Source organism: Equus caballus, chromosome 22, assembly GCF_041296265.1.
Source record: "Equus caballus isolate H_3958 breed thoroughbred chromosome 22, TB-T2T, whole genome shotgun sequence".
Taxonomy (NCBI): Eukaryota; Metazoa; Chordata; class Mammalia; order Perissodactyla; family Equidae; genus Equus; species Equus caballus.
This window is the reverse complement of record NC_091705.1, coordinates 8,791,102-8,811,147: the sequence shown is the minus strand read 5'-3', so window position 1 is coordinate 8,811,147 and position 20,046 is coordinate 8,791,102. Positions and strand designations below refer to the sequence as shown.

The following is a 20,046-nucleotide window of genomic DNA, read 5'->3' as shown; positions in this document are numbered from 1 at the left end:
AATCAACATGCACATGTCATTTTAGAGAAGGCTTTTCTTTTAAAGGCACAGTAGGAGAGCAGAAGAGAGAAGTCATGATAAAAGGCAATGTGAAACTCTATAAATTATCTGTTTGTTCCTCTCCTATTTTTCTCCCTACTTTGCAGCATTGAGGATTCACAGAACAGTAATTACCTACTTCTCCTGTAAGGGAAAAGCCTGGACTTAAAGCTGGGACACACGCCCTGAAAGACTTTCATCTGGAAGGACCGAGCCTCCTTTACACACAACTACTTGCGGGAACCACCAAACCGTTAGCGTTCCAGACGCCACCGTGCCTGCTGGCAGGAAGCCCTGTGGTCCTCTGCCGGCACCTCCACATCTAGAACATGCCACAGGTCTCAGAGTCAGGGAGCAGGGTTTTCACCATGACACAAGAAAAGTAAAACAAACAGGCACTATCTAGATCTGGAGAAAACACAGAATGAGATAAAGTTCCTGCAACGAAGTCCAGTTTTTACTCCTCCACATTTTGGGGCAAGTATAACCTTTATGTCTGTTACTTTATATGACATAACTACTAAACTCTACACACTATGTTTATATCTACACAGACTCTATAAAACTGTACAATTCTAACTCTTTTTGTGTATTTGCCGGATTTATGTAGTAACTTTCCACCAAAGAGTTACTTTTTTTTTACACTTTTCTTGGGGAAAAATGTTTTGAATAATTTTAAAAAGAATAGAGTTCTGTAATTTTATTCAAACTGTTGTGTTGGCAGAAAAGAAGAAAAAAATAGTTATGGGCCCAGCATACTTTTCTGATAAGATTATATTATAGCCTTTAAAAACGGAAAATGAACTGAGACTTGCATCCATTATTCATGCTTATAAACTTAAAACTATTTCTAATTTAAAATCTCTCAAAAGAAATTTAGCCAAACTTATTACTGAGTTTTATCTTATTGCTAAAGAATGATTGGAACCTGAAAAGCAAGTTAGTACAGGGAAAGGAGATGAAAGAGATAATTGCATCAGTCTGCAGAGATAATGAGAAGTTTTCTTGGCACACACGGTAAACAACGTACAGAATCTCCCATCATAGTGTATGACTTTCCCGATCCAGTTTGCCCATACGCAAAGACACAAGCGTTATAACCTTCAAACGCAGACTTCACGACATCCGTGCCGAGGGTTTTGAAAACCTGAAAGCCAAAAAAACACAAAAGATACAATTACTATGGATTTTAATAAAAGCCCCTTTAGTGTTCACAAAATTCTTGAATGCTATTTCACTCTTAAGGATTAGAACACATAAATAAATCCCTGCATAACCATTAACAACAGAATAGGTATGGGCCTCGGTTTTCAATCAACAGGAAACTTTTTAAGCAAGCAAAAAAGCAAACCCATCCTTTTTCCTACTTGAGTTAAAAAATGCCTGAAATATAAAAATGTAAACAAGGTAAGGTGACAATCATATCTAGAAGCAAAGATGATTTTAATGCATGATGATTTACCATTTCAGAACTAAATTTATAAAGTTATTCATTCTATCAGAGCTTCCAGAAACTATTCAAAACCGAAAGGTCACAGCAGCCAGAAATTATTGCCCAAACCATGCCAAATGAGTGCCATGATTGTAAGGGTCTGGCTAGTCATCAAAGTAAGTCTCTGGAGGTCTCACAGAGCTGAGTGATGGGTGGGTGTGGAGGAGGCCAGGATGGCTGGGTTCCCCAAGTCAGAGTCCAGATGCATTTTCCTATTGGGATATTTGCCCAGGATGGAGAGGGTGGGAAGATGAGCTGTGTGGGGATTGGGGTTGTACCTGAGTCCATGTCACCTGCTCCACATAGTTGCAGTGGGACACTTTGAGAATGAAAACGGGGGAAGGACAACTACCTCACCCAGACAGTTAATGTAAATAAAGCAGATCAAGATGTGTGGTCATCCTAGTTTCACCCAGCTGGGAAAAAGACCAAGCAAAGCTTTCCAGACCCCCACAAGCCTTCAGGTTACCTCATGCCCTCTCAGAGCAGCACCCTAAGGGCACATAAAACCCCTTCTTGTTTCAAAACTGAGGCCCATGAGCAGCTGAAAAGCTATCAAAGAGAGGGAGCATGGGGGCTGGCCCCGTGGCCGAGTGGTTAAGCTTGCGCGCTCCGCTGCAGGCGGCCCAGTGTTTCGTTGGTTCGAATCCTGGGCGCGGACATGGCACTGCTCGTCGAACCACGCTGAGGCAGCGTCCCACATGCCACAACTAGAAGGACCCACAACGAAGAATATACAACTATGTACCGGGGGGCTTTGGAGAGAAAAAAAAAAAAAGAGAGAGGGAGCATGATCAGGTTCTCCGTCAGAGCCATGAAAAGGGGAGGCACTGCTTTGTGGGGTCACCACAGTCCAAGGTGGGGGCTCATCAACCCTTCAGGAGTGTTCAGTCTCTGCGAGCGGTGCCAGGTTAGCCCAGCTGGAGAGCCATCATCTCCCCTGCAGAGATCCAGGCCCTCCGGCCAGAACACCCAACCCCTAGATGGGGCTGACAAACACAGGCCATCTTGATCTCAGCTCCACATAAACCCTCCCTGCTAATGACACAGCCTGTCATCCAAGGACAGGACGAAATACCACCCACCGGACTTCAGCTTCCTTCAGGCATCATCTTGTTTGGACTTTGTTTCCTCAGCCTTGTCAGTCAAAGATTTACAAACTATCATTTCAATTAAATCATTTCCACAAATGGCCAGTCTCATTCATTCTAATTTTTATCCATTTCAGCTTTAGGAGCTGATATTTTCTGATCTTATTCTCAAATTCTGCTGACTTACTCAACTGTGAACTGGAACAGCAGGTCACACTGACTGGGCGCTATCTATGTCCTTTCATGTGCTCACGCGTTAGTCCTCATAAAAACTCTGCAGGTGAGCAGTGTCGCTAGGCCCTTTCTTCAGGGGGAGTGTAGGTCAGTGGGCACACGGAGAGAGTGCCAGAGCTGGGACTTGCACCCAGGCCTTTCTGACCCCTAAGCCTGTGCTTCCAAGCCCTCATCACTGAATGTTCTCCTCCCACACCCACAAATCAATGAGGACGCCCCAACCCCACCTAGAAGGGCCTCCCTTCCACAAACTTCTGTGAAGAAGCAGAAGCCAGGAATCCCAGGGAGACTCAGGGCTCCGGACCACTCATCTGAGGTTTGTTTTCACTACTGTTGATGAAATATGAGGAAAAACTCTAAATATTTCTCCAATTCTCTCCAACTAAATAAAAACAAAAGGCATATATCGTTTGTACCATTTCACACAGTGCCACTGCATAGGAAGAAGAGCCTTCCACAAACTTCCCAAAGAATGACGGAAGGATCTTCCTCACAGTTTTGTCTGGGGCTAGAACAAAGTCATGGGGAATGTCCTATTTAAGCCAAACCCAGAGGTTTTCAAAATGAAATTCTTCCCTAGGGTTAAAATCCAAACTCAGCATTTTACTTTATTTTCCAGAAAACTAACCCAGCTAAAGTTCTCTGAGAGATTTAGGGGGCCCAGGAGGGTGAGATTGGTGGACATGACTGCAAAACGGGCCTAGAAAATGTAGTTCTGGAGGTGCAGAGACCCAGGCCTGGCTCAGGCTCAGTTTCAAGTAACCCATCAGGAGGAGGCATGGGACCCAGAAATGCAGCAGAACACTGCCTGCATCTCTAGGCTTCTTGGCGAGGAAACCAGGCTACTCCATTGCCACACCCACAAAGGACTCACTTACCATCATCCAGCAAACCAGGGTGGGGAGGGAAGGCCTGCTTTAGGAGACTGATGACCTGCTCTCCCCACTGGCATCAGAACCCCGCTGAGATCCCTCACTTGGCCTGGTTACCCAAAATCCACGCTGCTGCTTCTCTGAGCACAGATTTAAAGCTGATTTCCAGAGTAATCCAAGGCTCTGCAGCCTCACCTGAGGGGAACCGCCCACCAGAGGGCACTGTTAAAACAAGACTCTCCATCTAGCTTGTCAACTTAGAGAGTCTAAGTTTCAAGTGTCTCCAGGGTTGAAGTAAGAAACAGGTCATGAGAGATCAAAGCCTCCCTTTGGAGTTTTAAAGAACCATTAAGAAAATAAGACCTCATTTAATGGTCTTTAATTTACATAAGAGTAGACTTAAATCGCTCACTGACTTTTTTTCAGATTATAAAATTAATCTGGAAGGAAGAAATATTAATGGTCATCTTACCAGGTATTTGGTTAACATTAAGGGCAACTTGACTTGAACTGCAGTAATAGGCATGATATATTTTCTCAAGATGCCTTTACATTCAAATGATTTTAAAAAAGAAGATGATGACCAACATGCTAAGTTTGCATCTTCCCCTATTTGTGCCAGAGACAGAACCTGTCAGCTCAATTCCTGTGCTGGAAATGGCAGCATGAAAACTTTTGTCAATATTCAAAATTGACTCCCTTTTTAGTAACAACGGGCATTAACATTAGGGATGAGAGAAGATTACCTTCTCGTTAATAGACTGTTTAAAAAATAGGTATTTTCCCATATTTATGTTGATTTTATTAACATGTGATACTACCAGAAAGTAGTATTTATAAAACTAAAAAAGCCTTGAGATATGTTAGTGATGTAATGGAACAATCTCAGATTATTTATACTGAGTCAAAGAACCCAAAGATCTGAGAAGAGATGGTGCATGTACACCTGAAGCATGAAAATTACCCTTATCAGCCGAAAGCTTTCCCCAATCTAAAACTATTTTTAAACTCTAGGCATTTATTTTTAACTTTCAAAAGAACGAACCTTGTTACGGCTTCCCTGATCTTGACTCTTGTAGAACCCAGGAAATGTCATCCGCTCCCATAAATTAACCACCATCCATAAACAAGTTCTTTTGGTCAGAAAGGTTCACTGAGCATCTCCATGTGCCAGGCCCTGCTGTCACACATGCTCTACTCCTCTGTCCCTGGGCTTCCCCTCAGCACAGTCCTCTGTCCCCAAAAGGCCTCAAATTCAGGTTAAATAGGGGGGAATCCAGCTCCTTATTAGGTAAGTTAGAAGTGGAGACCATGTTCATGGCTCTTTATTCATCCTCTGTTGAAGATATACCGAAGACTATACAACGAACCGGCTTTTCCCTTAACAAATTCCCTTGTACCAGCCACTTCATTCTCAGGCCCATATAAAGCCAAAATCCACATTCCAATATCTGTAACATTCTATCCCTCACCAGACTACTAGCTATCAATATTGGTTACTCCAATTAGCTCAACACCAAAGTCATCTTCACTCACTCATTCACTCATTTATCACTCAGCAGGGCTGCCCTATCCATCTGTCACTTAGAACCCACCAATCCTCTTCTCTCATACCCTTAAGACCTTCCAAGGGCATCTCCACCACTCTGTGCATCAGCCCCCAGATCTCAACTCCACCACTATTAAGTCGATTAGGTCCAGGGGCTTGAACAAGTTAATTTAGCTCTCTTCGACAAAGAAAAGTGCAGCTATAAGTTGCCTTCATTTGGTTCGCATGAGGATTACCTGAGATAGCGTACATGAGCACCAAGCACAGTTTCTGACACCAATGCAAACTCAATCAACATTAGTTCATCTTTCCTCTCCTGGCCCCCTTTTCATACCAGGCACCTCACCTCTCTTTATGGCTCCCATTCTTATTGCTGCTATCCTCTCTATTTTTCCCTGATGTTGAATCAACATCTTCTGGATATAATCACTCCGGTCCTCTCCTTTGAATAACTTCTCTAAGTTCTCAGCCTATCTTAATTCCAACATTTGCATTCCTCAGAAAGCCAATCTCCTCCATAAACCATTTCTAAACCAACTACATTTCTCAAATGTTAAGGTGTGTGCAAATCACCTGGGGATCTTGCTAAAAAATGCCGTTTGATTCAGTAGGTCTGGAATAGGTCCTGAGATTCTGCATTTCTAACATTCCCAGGCAGTACCAATGATTCTGGTACATGGACACACCAAGTTGCAAGAAACTAGACAATAATACCAATTCAAGATGCAGCACATGAATTACAACCCAGGGCAGGCAGACAGGAATTCCTACCCTCATTTTAACACGTGGAGATCCAAAGCAAAGTGTCTAAAGAAGCTGCTAACAAGCCAAGAAGTCGTCCAGCCATGAAGCTCGTGTTCTTCTCCCCAACACAGTTGCTTCCTCATAACGCCCCTCTCTGCTCAAACACCCAGCTTATCCCACCCAGGGAAATACACTGTCCTGCTCACATGAAACGTCAACGTGTGATGGTCCCCTGGGAGGATCTTTAGGTCTGTTCTTATCTGCCTGTCATGTCTACATTTTAGATGGTAAAAGACTATAGTACACGTTTCTTGGACAAATTCCAGCTTCATTCTAGGTTCTAGGAAGATTCTGGATGAAACGTTCTCTCTTTCTAGAATTCTACTTTCCAGAACCTAGAATGATCCATTCAAGCAGGGGAAGTGTGACTTGGGTTTGAAGTCTACCTCCTAAAGCTCTGCATCACAGCAGGGCTCCAGGAGAAGCGGCTTATTCGCCAGGCTTAGCGGCATATAAATGTCACCCCCAAAAATGCATAAATGCAGAGCTCCTTCAAAACAGTAATCATGTCCAAGTTTTGAAACAAAAGTTATGATCATTAAGCTCAGAAGAGAAAAGAAAAAAAATCAACCTTTTGGGGATTGAATTCTTCTCAGGCTTAAGATAAACGGTGCCATGTAACAACCAAAAAGCTAAGTTAGCCAAGGCTAATTTTATATAAATTATATTCAGACAAAAATTAGTAAGATGTTTTAAAGAATTTTAGGGTACGAATTTTTTCTCAATACGAAAATAAAGCAAAAGAAAGATTTTAAAATCATACCATTTCTTGTGAAACATAATCTGGACTTTTTGTATCAGCAGAATAAAAAGAAAAGTCATAGGTGAAGGTCTTGGTCCGCTCTCTCCCTGAGTCCCCAGTCCCTCCTTCTGGTATCTAGAGAGAGATGATTACAGTGATAATAATAATAATAACGTAAAGAGCACTGTCAGTTGACAAGTGATCCATCCAATTCAAGAAAAAAAACTTCATAAAAAACATATGATCACCATTTTTCATATTTACACCCTGACTAAAAACCATTTAATTCTTCCTGGACCCCAATCCCCCCAAAACAAATAAGTAAATAAAACCCAAGCTCCTCCCAGCTATCCAGGCTCTCTATGTCAGGATCGAAGATTTTTCTGGACTTTTTATCATGCTTACCTTAGATGAACCCAACACTCCAGCCAGACTCTGTTTTTTCTGGCTTCAATGCTTTTTAATGTTCCCTCCACCTGAAAACACCAGAGCTGGGGTCTGTACAACTCCCAGGGGTGCTATTCACATAGATCATGATGTGACTGGAGCCCCCTAGAGTTGGGCAATTTTGTGGCGCCACTGAAAACTCCAGGTCAGAAGCGTCCTTCACACACGCCAACCAGAAGTAACTTCTCCCACCTCAGCGAGACCAGCCACTCCCAAGACACACCATGAGCTTATCGCAGATCTTTGCATATATCTTATCTACCTTGCTATATACCTAAATTGAGCCAAAAACCTTTTAAAAGGTTTAAAAATCTTCATTTGCTACCAAAGCCTTACACAGTTCCCTAGACATGGGAGTAAATTTAACGAGCATTATATTTTCTAACATAATTTGGATACTATAAAGAACATTTTTTTAGGTTCTTATTATTAACATGTTAAAAATCTTGCATCGGGGCCAGCCCTGTGGCCGAGTGGTTAAGTTCGCACACTCTGCTTTGGCGGCCCAGGGTTTCACTGGTTTGGATCCTGGGTGCGGACATGACACCACTCATCAGGCGACGCTGAGGTGCCGTCCCACATGCCACAACTAGAAGGACCCACAACTAAAAATACACAACTATCTACTGGGGGGATTTTGGGAGAAAGAGCAAAAAAAAAAAAAACTCTTGCATCTGTTCACTATGTCAGACAAGGAAATGCTGTAAAACTCAAAAAGGAACATACTAATCAAGGAGAACAGAGTCCATGATGCACAAAGAAAGGAGATTTATGCAAGGCCAGGATAAATCTTCTTCACTCTGTTTCAGGAAATACAATTTTTTAATAGTTAAACTTTGACCACAGCACTGTGAGCATACAAAGATACACAGCAAAGGTCAAAAGCACAGAATGGACAAGTAATGACTGGCAGAACATGAGAAGAGGTGGGAGGTCAGAGCAGGGAAAGCTAGAAGAAACAAGGGTTGTGGTCAGTGGAGAAAGAACGACATTCCACTGGAGAATACCTCAGGCAAAGGGACACCAGAGCCTCAAAGGAGGCCACCTATCAAATTACCCAGAGCACGGGCCCGACTGGAAGACAGGAGCATTCCCCAGCTTCCGTCACCTGAGATCAAGTTGCACTACTTTGAAGGTGGATTTCAAAATGTCCACTCCCTTGAGCCGTGAATTAACAGAAATCCAACCAGAGAGTGACCTGCACATGGCCATGGAGCAGCAGCTGCAGAAGCCCAAACGTCTAAGTTAATGACAAATATCGAAGGAGAAGGGGTTGAGTCCATAAAGCACGCCATTTCTTTATTATTTACACTCTTATTTCCCAGCTAAGTGAAAAGTATTCAGGGTCCTTAACAAACTCCCTGACCAAAGAAACAAATTGGATATTTTAAATGCAAAAGGAAGAGCTTGGCCATCTTAGAAAATTCTCTTTTTTCAGTTCAGATTTTTTTTATCTTTTATCCTCTGAGTTCTGAACAACAATACCAGCTCCTCTTGCCAAGTTTATAAAACATAACTATTTTCTTTAAAAATGAAAAGAGGGGCCAGCCCCATGGCCAAGTGGTTAAGTCCGCATGCTCTGCTTCACCGGCCCGGGGTTTCACCGGTTCGGATCCTGGGTGTGGACATGGTACCGCTCATCAAGCCATGCTCAGGTGGAGTCCCACATGCCACAACTAGAAGGACCCACAACTAAAAACATACAACTATGTACAGGGGGCGCTTTGGAGAGAAAAAGGAAAAATAAAATCTTTAAAAAAAAAAATGAAAAGAAATCTAGGGCCAAAGCTTATTTACTGATTCACAGAATGCATCCAATGCCAGGCTAAGCACCCATCACAGGATCCAGGATAAAAATGCCCGGGTCTGGGCTAAACTCAGGAGCTCCCGTGTGGGAGCTGCAGTGTGGGTCTGGCCTCCAGATGAAACCAAGGATGGGGAGGAAGCAGAGCACCGACCCTTCTGCTTTCTCACTGCGCCCAAGCCAAGCGCAAGCTGACGCGGCTCTAACCAAACCGAGAAAGGAGGGATGCGGAAATGGCAGATGGGTTTTATTTACCCAAAATCATTTTGACAATAAAACACAGAGCTCACTGAACTGGAGCAAGGCTAGGTCGCTACTTGCCTTTAGGTTTGTGATTGTCGTTTTGCTTTTCTCCATATGAATAATGAATTTGGCTTCCAAGTCCTTTTCCCTGCAACACAAATAATTCAGGATGGTTAGGAGAAAAAAATCACTTTTAAAAAATGTGTTTTATTTCCTTTTTACATATAAGGGTTTGTTTTTAAATAGCATCTGCAGCACAACCTCTAATACCACTCCTCCCAAATCCTTACTCATATGCAGTCACATCTCACAGAACAAGGTTTCGGTCAACGATGGACCGCATATATGGCGGTGGTCCTATAAGGTTACTACCACAGAGCCTAGGTGTGTAGCAGACTATATCATCTAGGCTGCTGTAAGTGCACTCTGTGATGTTCACAAAACGATAAAACTGCCTAATGATGCACTTCTCAGAACACAGCCCCATCATTAAGCGACGCTTGACTGTAAACATGAAAACACACAAAACAGATGCTACCACCAAACACTTAAGACTGAGAAACAGGGCCAGCCCGGTGGCGCAGTGGTTGAGTGCACACGTGCTGCTTTGGTGGCCCAGGGGTTCGCCAGCCTGGATCCTGGGTGCGGACATGGCACCACTTGGCAGGCCATGCTGTGGTAGGCATCCCACATATAAAGTAGAGGAAGATGGGCACAGATGTTAGCTCAGGGCCACTCTTCCTCAGCAAAAAGAGGAGGATTGGCAGCAGTTAGCTCAGGGCTCATCTTCCTCAAAAAAAAAAAAAGACCAACAAATAACGTGCTGTCAAAACCTGAAAGAATTTCTAACTGTAAGCCAAAAGTATTATGGATGAAATGACAGAAACCATGGAGGGCTGCGTGATGCATGATAAAAGCAGCCCTCCACGTGGTTACAAAAAGAAAGACCCTTTATCCCTCCACCCAGGATAAGAACTAAGAAGAAAACTGGAGCGGTCAGAACCAGGTGCTGCTTCAGGGCACTGCCCCCTCCCCTCCCACCCTCTCTCTACACCCATTCAGAAACTGCAATTCCTAGGAAACAGCAGGACAGGAAGTCAAGAAACCTCCTAAAAAGTACAGTTCTCTAGAATAAATGACCATAAATCTACACAATGGAGTGTTATGTTATTGCAAAAGGAAGGAAGAAGATCTCTAGAGAGTGCCATGGAGTAGTACGGGATCCATGGCTAAGTGGGGAATGTAAGGTGCAGAAAGGCATACACAGAATGCTACCGCTTCCATTTAAGGATAAAAAGGATAACCTGTGTATTTTTCAAAAGGCCATCCATGAAGAAGGAAGAAAATGGAGTGGAGGGGACAGGGATAGAAAGCCAGATTTCTGCAAAAATACCTTGATCTGTAGATCACCTGTAGAATGATGAAAATAATTTACACAAAAATAAAGCAAAATTATTTTTTAAAATAACCTATAATGCAAAATTAAAGTTGAAGCAAATGAACCTAACTGTGCACCGCATGGTGAAAAATGACTTCAATTATGACTATACAGAGGAATTCGACTATATAATGCAGTGGGCTACAGCCCCAGGAAAAAAAGAACTATAAGGAAATCTTAAAGCATTCCAGCAATAACATTTTTAGTGGTAAAGTAAGTGTTGTTATTCTGAGATTTCTGTTGTGTATTGTAGGATAATACACGGGAAATTATGTTGGTGCCACTGAGAACCAAGGTTTTTGGTTGAAAGGAGATAGAACCATAAGATTGATACGGCTGAGTAAAAGCTCTGACTCTGAATGGGACATCCTAGCATGCACTTTATCTGAAATTGAAAAAGAAAAAAAAAGTACTCCCTAGATTTGTCCTCTGAAAAGGCCTAGAATCTTATGCCCAAACTATCATCTCTAAATACCCCTTTCCACTAAAATAAATCAGGGCTCTTTGGAGAAAGACTCAATCCAAATATCTGAACCATCTCCTCACACAAGAGAGCAGGGGCCCCACCATATCAAAGATTACCCAGCTGCCAAAGACAGCTTCTAACAGCTCCTGATGATCCCGGCCTCCAGGTATTTGTGCTCTTGTGTGATCCCCTCCTCTGAGAAGGGGCTGGACCTAGTGACTCACTTCTAATGACCAGAGCACTAAGGCACCTAAAGTGATGGGGCTGTCATTCGAGTTTAGTTTACCAAAATATTCAGATTTCTGACTTGCTGGCTCTCCTGTGAGTCTCTCAGAGCCCTGGCCATGGGAACAGCCAGCTGCCATATCGTGAAGAGCCTTCTGGAGAGACCCACATAGCAAGGAACTGAGGCCTGCCAGTAGCCATGTGGGTGAGCCTGGAAGTGTCCCTCCCTCAGCCAAGCTGGAAGGCACCTGGACTGTAGCCTTGAGAGAGACCCTGAGTCAGAGGACCCAGGTCAACCCTACCCAGACTCCTGACTCACAGAAACTGTGAGATAATACATGTTGTTATAAGCCCCTAAGTTTTGGGTAATTTGTTACACAGTAAGAGATAACTGATACAAGGGCCATGTCAAAAGGACTCAGAAGCCAGCCTTGACAGGCTAGCGATTAAAGTTCAGCGCTCTCACTGCTCCAACGGCCCAGGTTCAGTTCCCAGACATGGAACCGCACCATTCCTCTGTCAGTAGCCATGCTGTGGTGGCGGCTCACATAGAAGAACCAGAAGAACTCACAACTAGAATATACAACTATGTACTAGGGTCTTTGGGGAGGAAAAAAAAGGAGAGGAAGATTGGCAACAGACACTAGCTCAAGGTGACTCTTTCCTAGAAAAAGAAAAAAAAAGGACTCAGGAACCAACCTGACTAAGTTTCCACTGGCCAAAGGTGAGCAGCAAGAAGAATAACTGCAGTAGATTCAAACACATAAAATATGTATAAATTTATATCATAATTAAAAAATAAAAACTGAATGGTCCCCCTTGGAGAATCAAAAGGATCATCTCGGGACCCAGCCCAGTGGCATGGCGGTTAAGTTCATGTGCTCTGCTTCGATGGCCCAGGGTTTACTGGTTCAGATCCTGGGCACGGACCTATGCACCGCTTATCAAGCCATGCTGTGGTGGCATCCCACACATAAAATAGAGGAAGATAGAACAGATGTTAGCTCAAGGCTAATCTTCTTAAAAAAAACAAAAAAAAGATCACCTCATTATTTTGCAAACTAGTAACTAAAGGGAAAGAATCAAGCATTTACCCTGTATTCCTAAACAATCTGCACTCCAGGGTAACCAAACAGTTGTTTTGGAAAGTTTCCCCTTTCAAGTTATTCCACCTACAAAATGAAGAAGGAATGATAGAATTAGAATATCATCATTTTGTTACCCTGGTGAGTTAACGGCTCTAGGAAGCGATCATCAGTGGCTGCTAACTCCAGCCACTAGGAGACAACCAGACATACTGCACATCCAACTGAAGGACCAACACCACTGCCATTGAAATCTTGATGCTCCTCCGCCTAAAAGGCCTCACTCTGCTCTAGATCTGATTGACAGGAAACACAGAGGCGGGGGAACACGTCACACAATGCCAGGGATGGGATCAGCAAAATCCAGACTCTGGGAAGGTGACAGATAGATGACTCAGTTTATTCAATAACAACAACAACAAATTGCAAGGAATATAAAGATGGAAGAGGAATCTATGGATTAAAAAAAGACTTTAAAGACATAACCAATTGGATCTCAATTCAAACAGAAAAAGCATTTTTAGAAATTCATATGTAGGGAAATGTTAACACTGATGATATTTGATATTAAGCAGTTATTATTACTATTGTAGGTATGATAATGGTATCATGATGAATAAAAAAAGTCAAGCTTTTAGAGATACATACTGAAACATCTACAATGATATGATGTCTGGAATTTACTTGAAAATAATCCGGAGGTGGGTGAACCAGGGGGGAACAGCATCCTGACCACCTCAGGATTAACACAGACAGAATAAGCACCAGGCAGAACAATTAAACCCAAAAAGGATGTTGTAGTAAACTCCATTCGAGAACCACAATGGATTCCCACAGCCTAGTTTAACTTTTCCAAGACAGTTTGAAGAAGTGTAGGGTTGAATGAGCAGAACAATGGCTTAAAAGATAGACAGACAAATGGAATCCCTCCCATGTGCATGGCACTTCCACTCCAACCTCCTGGGTCTTGGGCAGCTCCACGGTGGACCCCCAAGTGAGAAGTGTCTCAGGGACACCCCATGTCCACGTGGCTGTGAAACAAATACTTCACAAATGACCCCTTCCTACAGCATTCAACTACCAAAATTACATCCTTCCCAGCAAGAGACTCATACAGATTAGTTTTAATACAGCAGATTGCCACATCTGGATCCCTCCCATTTCCACGTGGGTCACTTCTCAATCACTCACTCACCTACTGTGTCTAGATCTTTCATTTTAAAACCACTGCTATCAATAAATACTTGTTGAGAGCACAAAATTATCCAGGGATCTAAGAAGATCAGAAGTGACTGTGATAGGCCCACACCACTTGTCAACTCTTACCTATAAAACACGAAGGAATGTGGCTCATACCGCATGACAGTACTTTCCTAGTTTTAACTTAATATTCGCTCTATAAAAATACCAGGAAAGATACTGACTGAAAGACGGTTATGGAATACGAGCTACTTCGGTATCAAGACTGAAGATGCTGGGTGCCTTTCAGAGGTTTGCGACCGTGAATCATATGCGTGGGCTGTGGTGCTGGGAGGGGGAGGTGGTGGGTTCACTGTTCTGAGAGCCCACAGCCTTCCTCAGTTTCTCAAAGGGCTCTCTGCCCCAAAAGATAGGAACCCCAGTCACCTGCTTGTAACTCAAAATGTAGCCCAGGACCCAACAGCATCAGTAGCCCCAGGAGCTTGTTAGAAATGAGGGATCTCAAATCCCACTACAGAGCTACTGAGTGGAACCTGCATTTTAACAAGAGCCCTAAATGATTCTCATGAACGGTTAAGTTTGAAAAGCACTGCTTTGACATTATTTAATATGGGTGATAACTTGTCTTACATTTACTTTCATGAAACAAATGCCACAATGTTATCTACTTTGTATACTGGGAAACTAACTTTGTAGTTTGACCTTTAAGGTTTTTTTTTTTTTTTCCATGGAGGAAGATTAGCCCTGAGCTAACATCTGTGCCAATCTTCCTCTACTTTATATGGGGGTCACCACCACAGCATGGCTGAGAAGTGGCGTAGGTCCGTGCCTGGGATCTCAACCCATGAACCCAGGCCACTGAAGCAGAGCATGCAGAACTTAACCACTAGGCCCTTGGGCCGGCCCCTGACCTTTAAGTTTTATATGAAACACTGCATGACAGAATATGCACTTAACCTAAGTCAGCTGACACTGTCCCTACTCTTTACTCTTAGTTGTATAGTGACCAAGAGCAATAAACGTCTGATGTAATGGAATCTAAGAAGTCATCTGAGTGTCATGACAAACAGATTCCCTCCTTCTTGGCACCCTGCCAAGCTATCAGCTTCTAGCCCCTTCTGTACCCAGATTGTTTCCCAGTGTCAATGTAAGGCTGCTGCCAATAGCTTGAAGTCATTTTAAAGAATAATCATAGGGAATGAAGATTAAGGTAGAGGCCATCTGTTCCAGAAAGGAAATTTCACAAGTAACAATTTCCTAGATTGTTTCCTTCTTAAGCATAAAATCTAAAACTGTAAGAAAAAGATCTATCTTTACTTGGAAAATCATCTGTAAGTATAGTATTATAAATACAAAGATGCTAGCTAGAGTTTTAGCCATAGAGAGCAAACTTCACTCTCATTCCTGAAAATACTTATGGAAAAGTCAATGTAATCTCCATAAAGTGGTTATGACGGTTGAAGTAATGAAATGTTGAAACTAATCCTCGGGTGCATTTATCCCTTGTAGATGCTAAGAGGGTTGTCAAACTTCCAAATATTTCGGAGATGAAAGAAAGGAAGCAGGAAGGCTCCAGGCCCCTCGTTCCCTCCACACCCTGCTGACCAATCCTGCTCAGCCCCTCGTCCCCTGGAGACTGGCCACTGCTCATGGTCCTCTCTTCACCCCTGGCCCTGTAATTACCGGAGGTGACTTCAAGGTCCACATGACATTCCAACTGACAGCCTTACGTCCTACTCTCTCATCCTCCCCACGCAACAGTCAATTACTTAGTCCTGTACAATCTACTGCCAATTGCCAACTTGGGCCACATCTCCCCACCCCACAGACATAGTCCCAGGTCAGGCCACCACCACTTCTCCCTAATCTCTGCCTCCAGCCTCATCCCTTCCCATTCACACTCTACTCTGCTGTCAGAGGGATTCTTTCAAAATATACATCTCACCATGAGGCTCCCCTGCTTTAAACTTCAGTGACTTCTCAAAGGCTACTCTCCGTGGTAGACAAAGTCCTTCGTGATCGGAGCCTACCCAATGTTGCTATCCAACACCAGATCAATCCCATCCCCTTCTCCTGGCCCACTCCCAGCCATCCCTCCAGACTCAGCTTAGACTTCTCCCACTCTGGAGAGCCTCTGCTGAGTCCTCTGCCATATCCCCTCATTAGATGGTCCCCCTGCTAGTCTTACCACCAGACTGTGAAGTTCTTAAAAGGAAAGACTCTGCCTATCTGGGTTGGTATCCCCAGGCCCTGGCACAGTGCCTGCAACCTTGAGGTGTTCCTAAAATGGTTGTTCAATGTGATGGACTGACTGACTGAAATGTTAACCGACTGGCTCTGATCCCAGCCTACTATTGGCCATGCACATCCTCTACTGATCGCCAGTCTCCCTACTAGACCCCGTACCATTCTTGCTTTCCCACACACTATGGTATCTTCCACTTTCCATCCACATTCTCAAGCCAGGCTTGTCTCAAGTTTAACTTGACTCACCTATGCTGATAAACCTTCACAAACAATTTCCCTTCACACACCTACTTAGCTCATCCCACTCATCCAGGTTTCATGCCTGCTGATGTCATCTCTCCAATTAGTCTAGAGAATCCCAGAGAAGCAAGAACCCAGCTTCCTTTACACTCCACAAGCTGAGTCCACAGAGCACAAGGGCAACACTCACAATCAGCACTCAGTGCTCTGTCTTCTAACCCTGCAGCTGAAAACTGTAAAACCCTGGCCACTCAGAGTTCCCCCGGCCTCAGGTCAATTTCCTCTGACATTTAAGAAACATGGGAAATAAATCTTGACATTTTTCTCATATTGAAGAAAATAAATAATCCTAAAACATTATTCGAACATTGATTTGATAAGAGCAAAATGAACTATGTCTCTCCCAGCCACTTTGGTGAATTGGGTTTCTCAACCGAAAAGTCAATTATGGTCCCTTCATATAAATATTTATTTATTTATTTGAGAGGCCTGGAAACTAGATCATAAGATGCTACAAATGAACCAGCTGGAGTAAGTACACTGAGTTACAGATCAATACTGGGGGGAGGGAGGAAGGAAAGGAAAAGATGTAAAATATCCAATCAGTAAAAGAAGTGAATTATGTCAGCTCTCAGATATATGAGTAGGAGAAAGCTTACTAGAAAAAATAACCCTAAGTTAATTCAAATATTTTGAAAACGTTTTTAAATTATTCAGCAGTTCAAATTGATTCCATTTGTTCAGTTGACGGTATTTGGTCAGTCCACAACAAACAGCCAAAGGGATAGCGCTGAGATCTCCAGACTGAGCCACTTGTTTGGAAGACTCTAAAGAATGGCTTCTTCACCCCACATTCTGAAGTAAATCAGTATCCCCCAAATTCACCTTAAAACTTACATACTATGAACCAAAATTTAACTGCCTTCATTTTGGTGGTAGGACACTCAATAGCAAAAATAAAAATAAAAAACTCTATTTTTAAAAAGAATGAGTGACCTCCATGTGTACTACTACGGAAAGCAGTCTGAGGAACTCCGTCAAGCGGGAGAAAGAACAAGTAGCAAACCAGGTGCAGACCATGATCCAGGCTGCAGTTCAACGAACAGATAAATAAAGCGAGAAGAACACGCACACAAATGCCTCCAGACGCACAAAACATCTCCGAACATTTCTGAAAGGATAAACAGGAAGGTGCTAACAGTGCTTACCTCCGGAGAGCAAGTGGGAGCAGGACCTCAAGGGAGGAGAAAATCAACTGAACATTTCATTTTTGGAATTGATTTTAGCATGATTTAATATTACTTTCATTAAAATAAATGCAGTTAATTAGAAGGAAAAAAGCCCCTCATTTAAAACTTTGGATGGGTCCTCAGGGCTGTCAGGTAAGCTCAGGTCCTTCTGGCATTAAAATGAGGGCTGGCTTATTTACCCTCGTCTCCTGACTGTCCAGCCATACAGAGGGCAACTCCCCTTCGCCATGCACTTCCACACCTCCCCCCCATCAGTCCTCCTCGTACACTGCTCAGATTTGCCTCTTTCCCTCCCCACCCCTCTACAAAATGGTGCTTAACATCCAAAACCAGCCCCAGATTCCCCCTCTTTGGGCAAGCATTCCTGATACCCTAAGCTCAACGAACTGCGCAGTCCCTCTGCTCCTCCCAATGGCACGTGTCTTTCTCTTTCATTAGTGTTCCAGATAAAGGATGCCCAAGCAGATTTGCATTTCAGATAAACAGACAATTTTTTAGTATAACTATACCCTATATATTGCATGAGACCTACTCATACTTTATTTTTGCTTGCTAACCCTGAAGCCACCGTGTCTCATGCAAGGGTGTGCACCCAGAGGGCTCCTCCAGTGAGATGCACATGTATCCGCCTCTCCTCCTCAACCCCACAGTGACTGAGCCATCCGCAATTATACTGGCTCCCGCAGTACTCAATGGGGTAGCAGAGGCTCCATAAATATGTCTCCTCACCTATGTCAAAGCACAGAAACAAACTCGGGGACAGCTATTCTACTGAAACCCTCTCTCCCCATGCTGCCCCTTATCCTTTCTGGCCTGTTCTACGTATTCAAAGATCTTAGGACTGCTGACTTCTCTCAATCGTTCTCGGTGAAATCATAAAAGCTCAATTTTTGAGAAAAACCCAGGGGAGATAAATACCAAAAAGAATTCTGGAGTGGGTTTCTCAGGCAATCACCCTGACTTCACTTCAGCTCCTCAGATGGCGCCTCACCACACAGCGGTCACCTAGAGGTCAGTAGCACCATGACCTACATCCAAAGGCCAACAACAAGCGGCAGCCCATGAGAAACCTACACAGCCTCCACTCCATGCCCCATGGGGTGTCACTGTAGACAAGCCAAGGACAACAACGCCGTCAGTCCCAGGTGCTCTGAACGACCCGTGCTAACTGAAAGCCTCCACTGACCCCTGCCATAGCCGGAGACAGCTATTAAGCTGAGCCTTTTATCATCTTCTTGGCCTAGCGAAGGTGTAACAAACCTAAAAGATTAGGCAAAGAGCCAACTGCTCCAGGTTGAGATCCTGGAGAAGCATACAGTCTGAGAGAGCTCAGCGTACAGGGGCTTCATCAAGGTGTGCCCTTGGGATCAATGCCTGGGGAAAGGAGGCAGGAGCAGGACTGGACACAGGGAGCAGGGGCGCTGCCACACAGACCCAAGGACAGCCTTGGTGACCCCAGGGGCAGTTCTGGAGCTGTAGTAGCCCTTCAGAGTTGCCCAGGTTGGGCCAAGATGGGGAGGTGCTCATACCCCACACTAAGCAGTAACAGACTATGGGCTGCCTGGAGAAGGGACATAACCTTGAGCCCCTGACGGGTGACACTGAAGGCTGCGCTGACAGCACTCTAGCAGGTGAGCAACAAGCCCTTCAGCAAAGGAGGATCTGGGCGCCAAGCATGGGGTCACCACACCACCTCCCCTGAAAGTGATGCTGTAGAGGGTGCTGACAATGGCAGCATTAACTACCACCCCAATCCCCAGCAGAGGGCGATAAGCCGGGGCTACTGGGCAAGAAAGAAGGCAGATCCTTTTTTTTTGTTTCCAGTTCAGGGAAGGATAGCCTAACTACTAATCAGAATTGTCTCAATACAAAATGAGCTGCCTTGAGATGTGCAGAGTCCTCACTGAGGGAGTTTCGTTGGAAATCGACAAACCTTTATCTGGGACACTGTGCGGGGAGACTTATGTATTCACTCAGTCCACAAATCTTTAGTGCAACCTTCCACACGGCAGACACTCCTCTCGGTGTGAGATAAAGTGGCACACAATACAGTCTCAGCTCGCCCTTCCTGGAGTTTGCATTTTAGTAAGGGGGTTAGAAAAAAATAAATACGACACCATTTTAGACACTGGTAAGCGCTACAAGGAAATGAAAGAGTGTCATGGGGGGGGGGGGGCAGGCCCCATGACCAAGTGCTTAAGTTCACGTGCTCCACTTCAGTGGCCTAGGGTTTGCTGGTTCGGATCCTGGGCATGGACTTACACACCACTCATCAAGCATACGACACAGAAGAGATGGAATGACCTACAACTAGGATATACAACTATGTACTGGGGCGTTGGGGAGAAGGAAAAAAAAAAAGGAAGATTGGCAACAGATGTTAGCTCAGGGCCAATCTTCCTCACCAAAAAGCATTAAAAAAAAAAAGAGTGTCACAGGATAGGACCGAGGGCAGAGGCAGGGGGAGGGAGAAAGGATCTTTCCAAGGGGGCAACTGGAGCAAAGGCCTGACTGGAGAGAGAGGCCAAGGGCCAGGCAATGATCTGGGGAGAGCAGTCCAGGTTAACAAAACAGCAGG

The 20,046-nt window shown here is 44.0% G+C and overlaps 1 protein-coding gene across 34 annotated transcripts in view; it reads right to left on the bottom strand.

Annotated features, from left to right (window-relative positions):
* Positions 1-20,046, bottom strand: part of KIF16B (kinesin family member 16B) — a 276,847-nt gene that overhangs the window by 227,358 nt on the left and 29,443 nt on the right. For 26 of the 34 annotated variants that reach the window (XR_011430732.1, XR_011430729.1, XR_011430727.1 and 23 more), the window contains exons 2-4: positions 9,396-9,465; positions 6,845-6,958; positions 1,070-1,186 (exon numbers count right to left, since the gene is read on the bottom strand). Coding sequence is in view for 19 of the 34 variants with exons in the window: in XM_014735025.3 (XP_014590511.1) it covers positions 1,070-1,186; positions 6,845-6,958; positions 9,396-9,465 (301 nt within the window). In the remaining 15 variants the exon portion in view is untranslated. The remainder of the gene's footprint in view (positions 1-1,069; positions 1,187-6,844; positions 6,959-9,395; positions 9,466-20,046) is intronic. The other 8 variants (XM_070247106.1, XM_070247128.1, XM_070247129.1 and 5 more) reach the window with 1 other exon arrangement.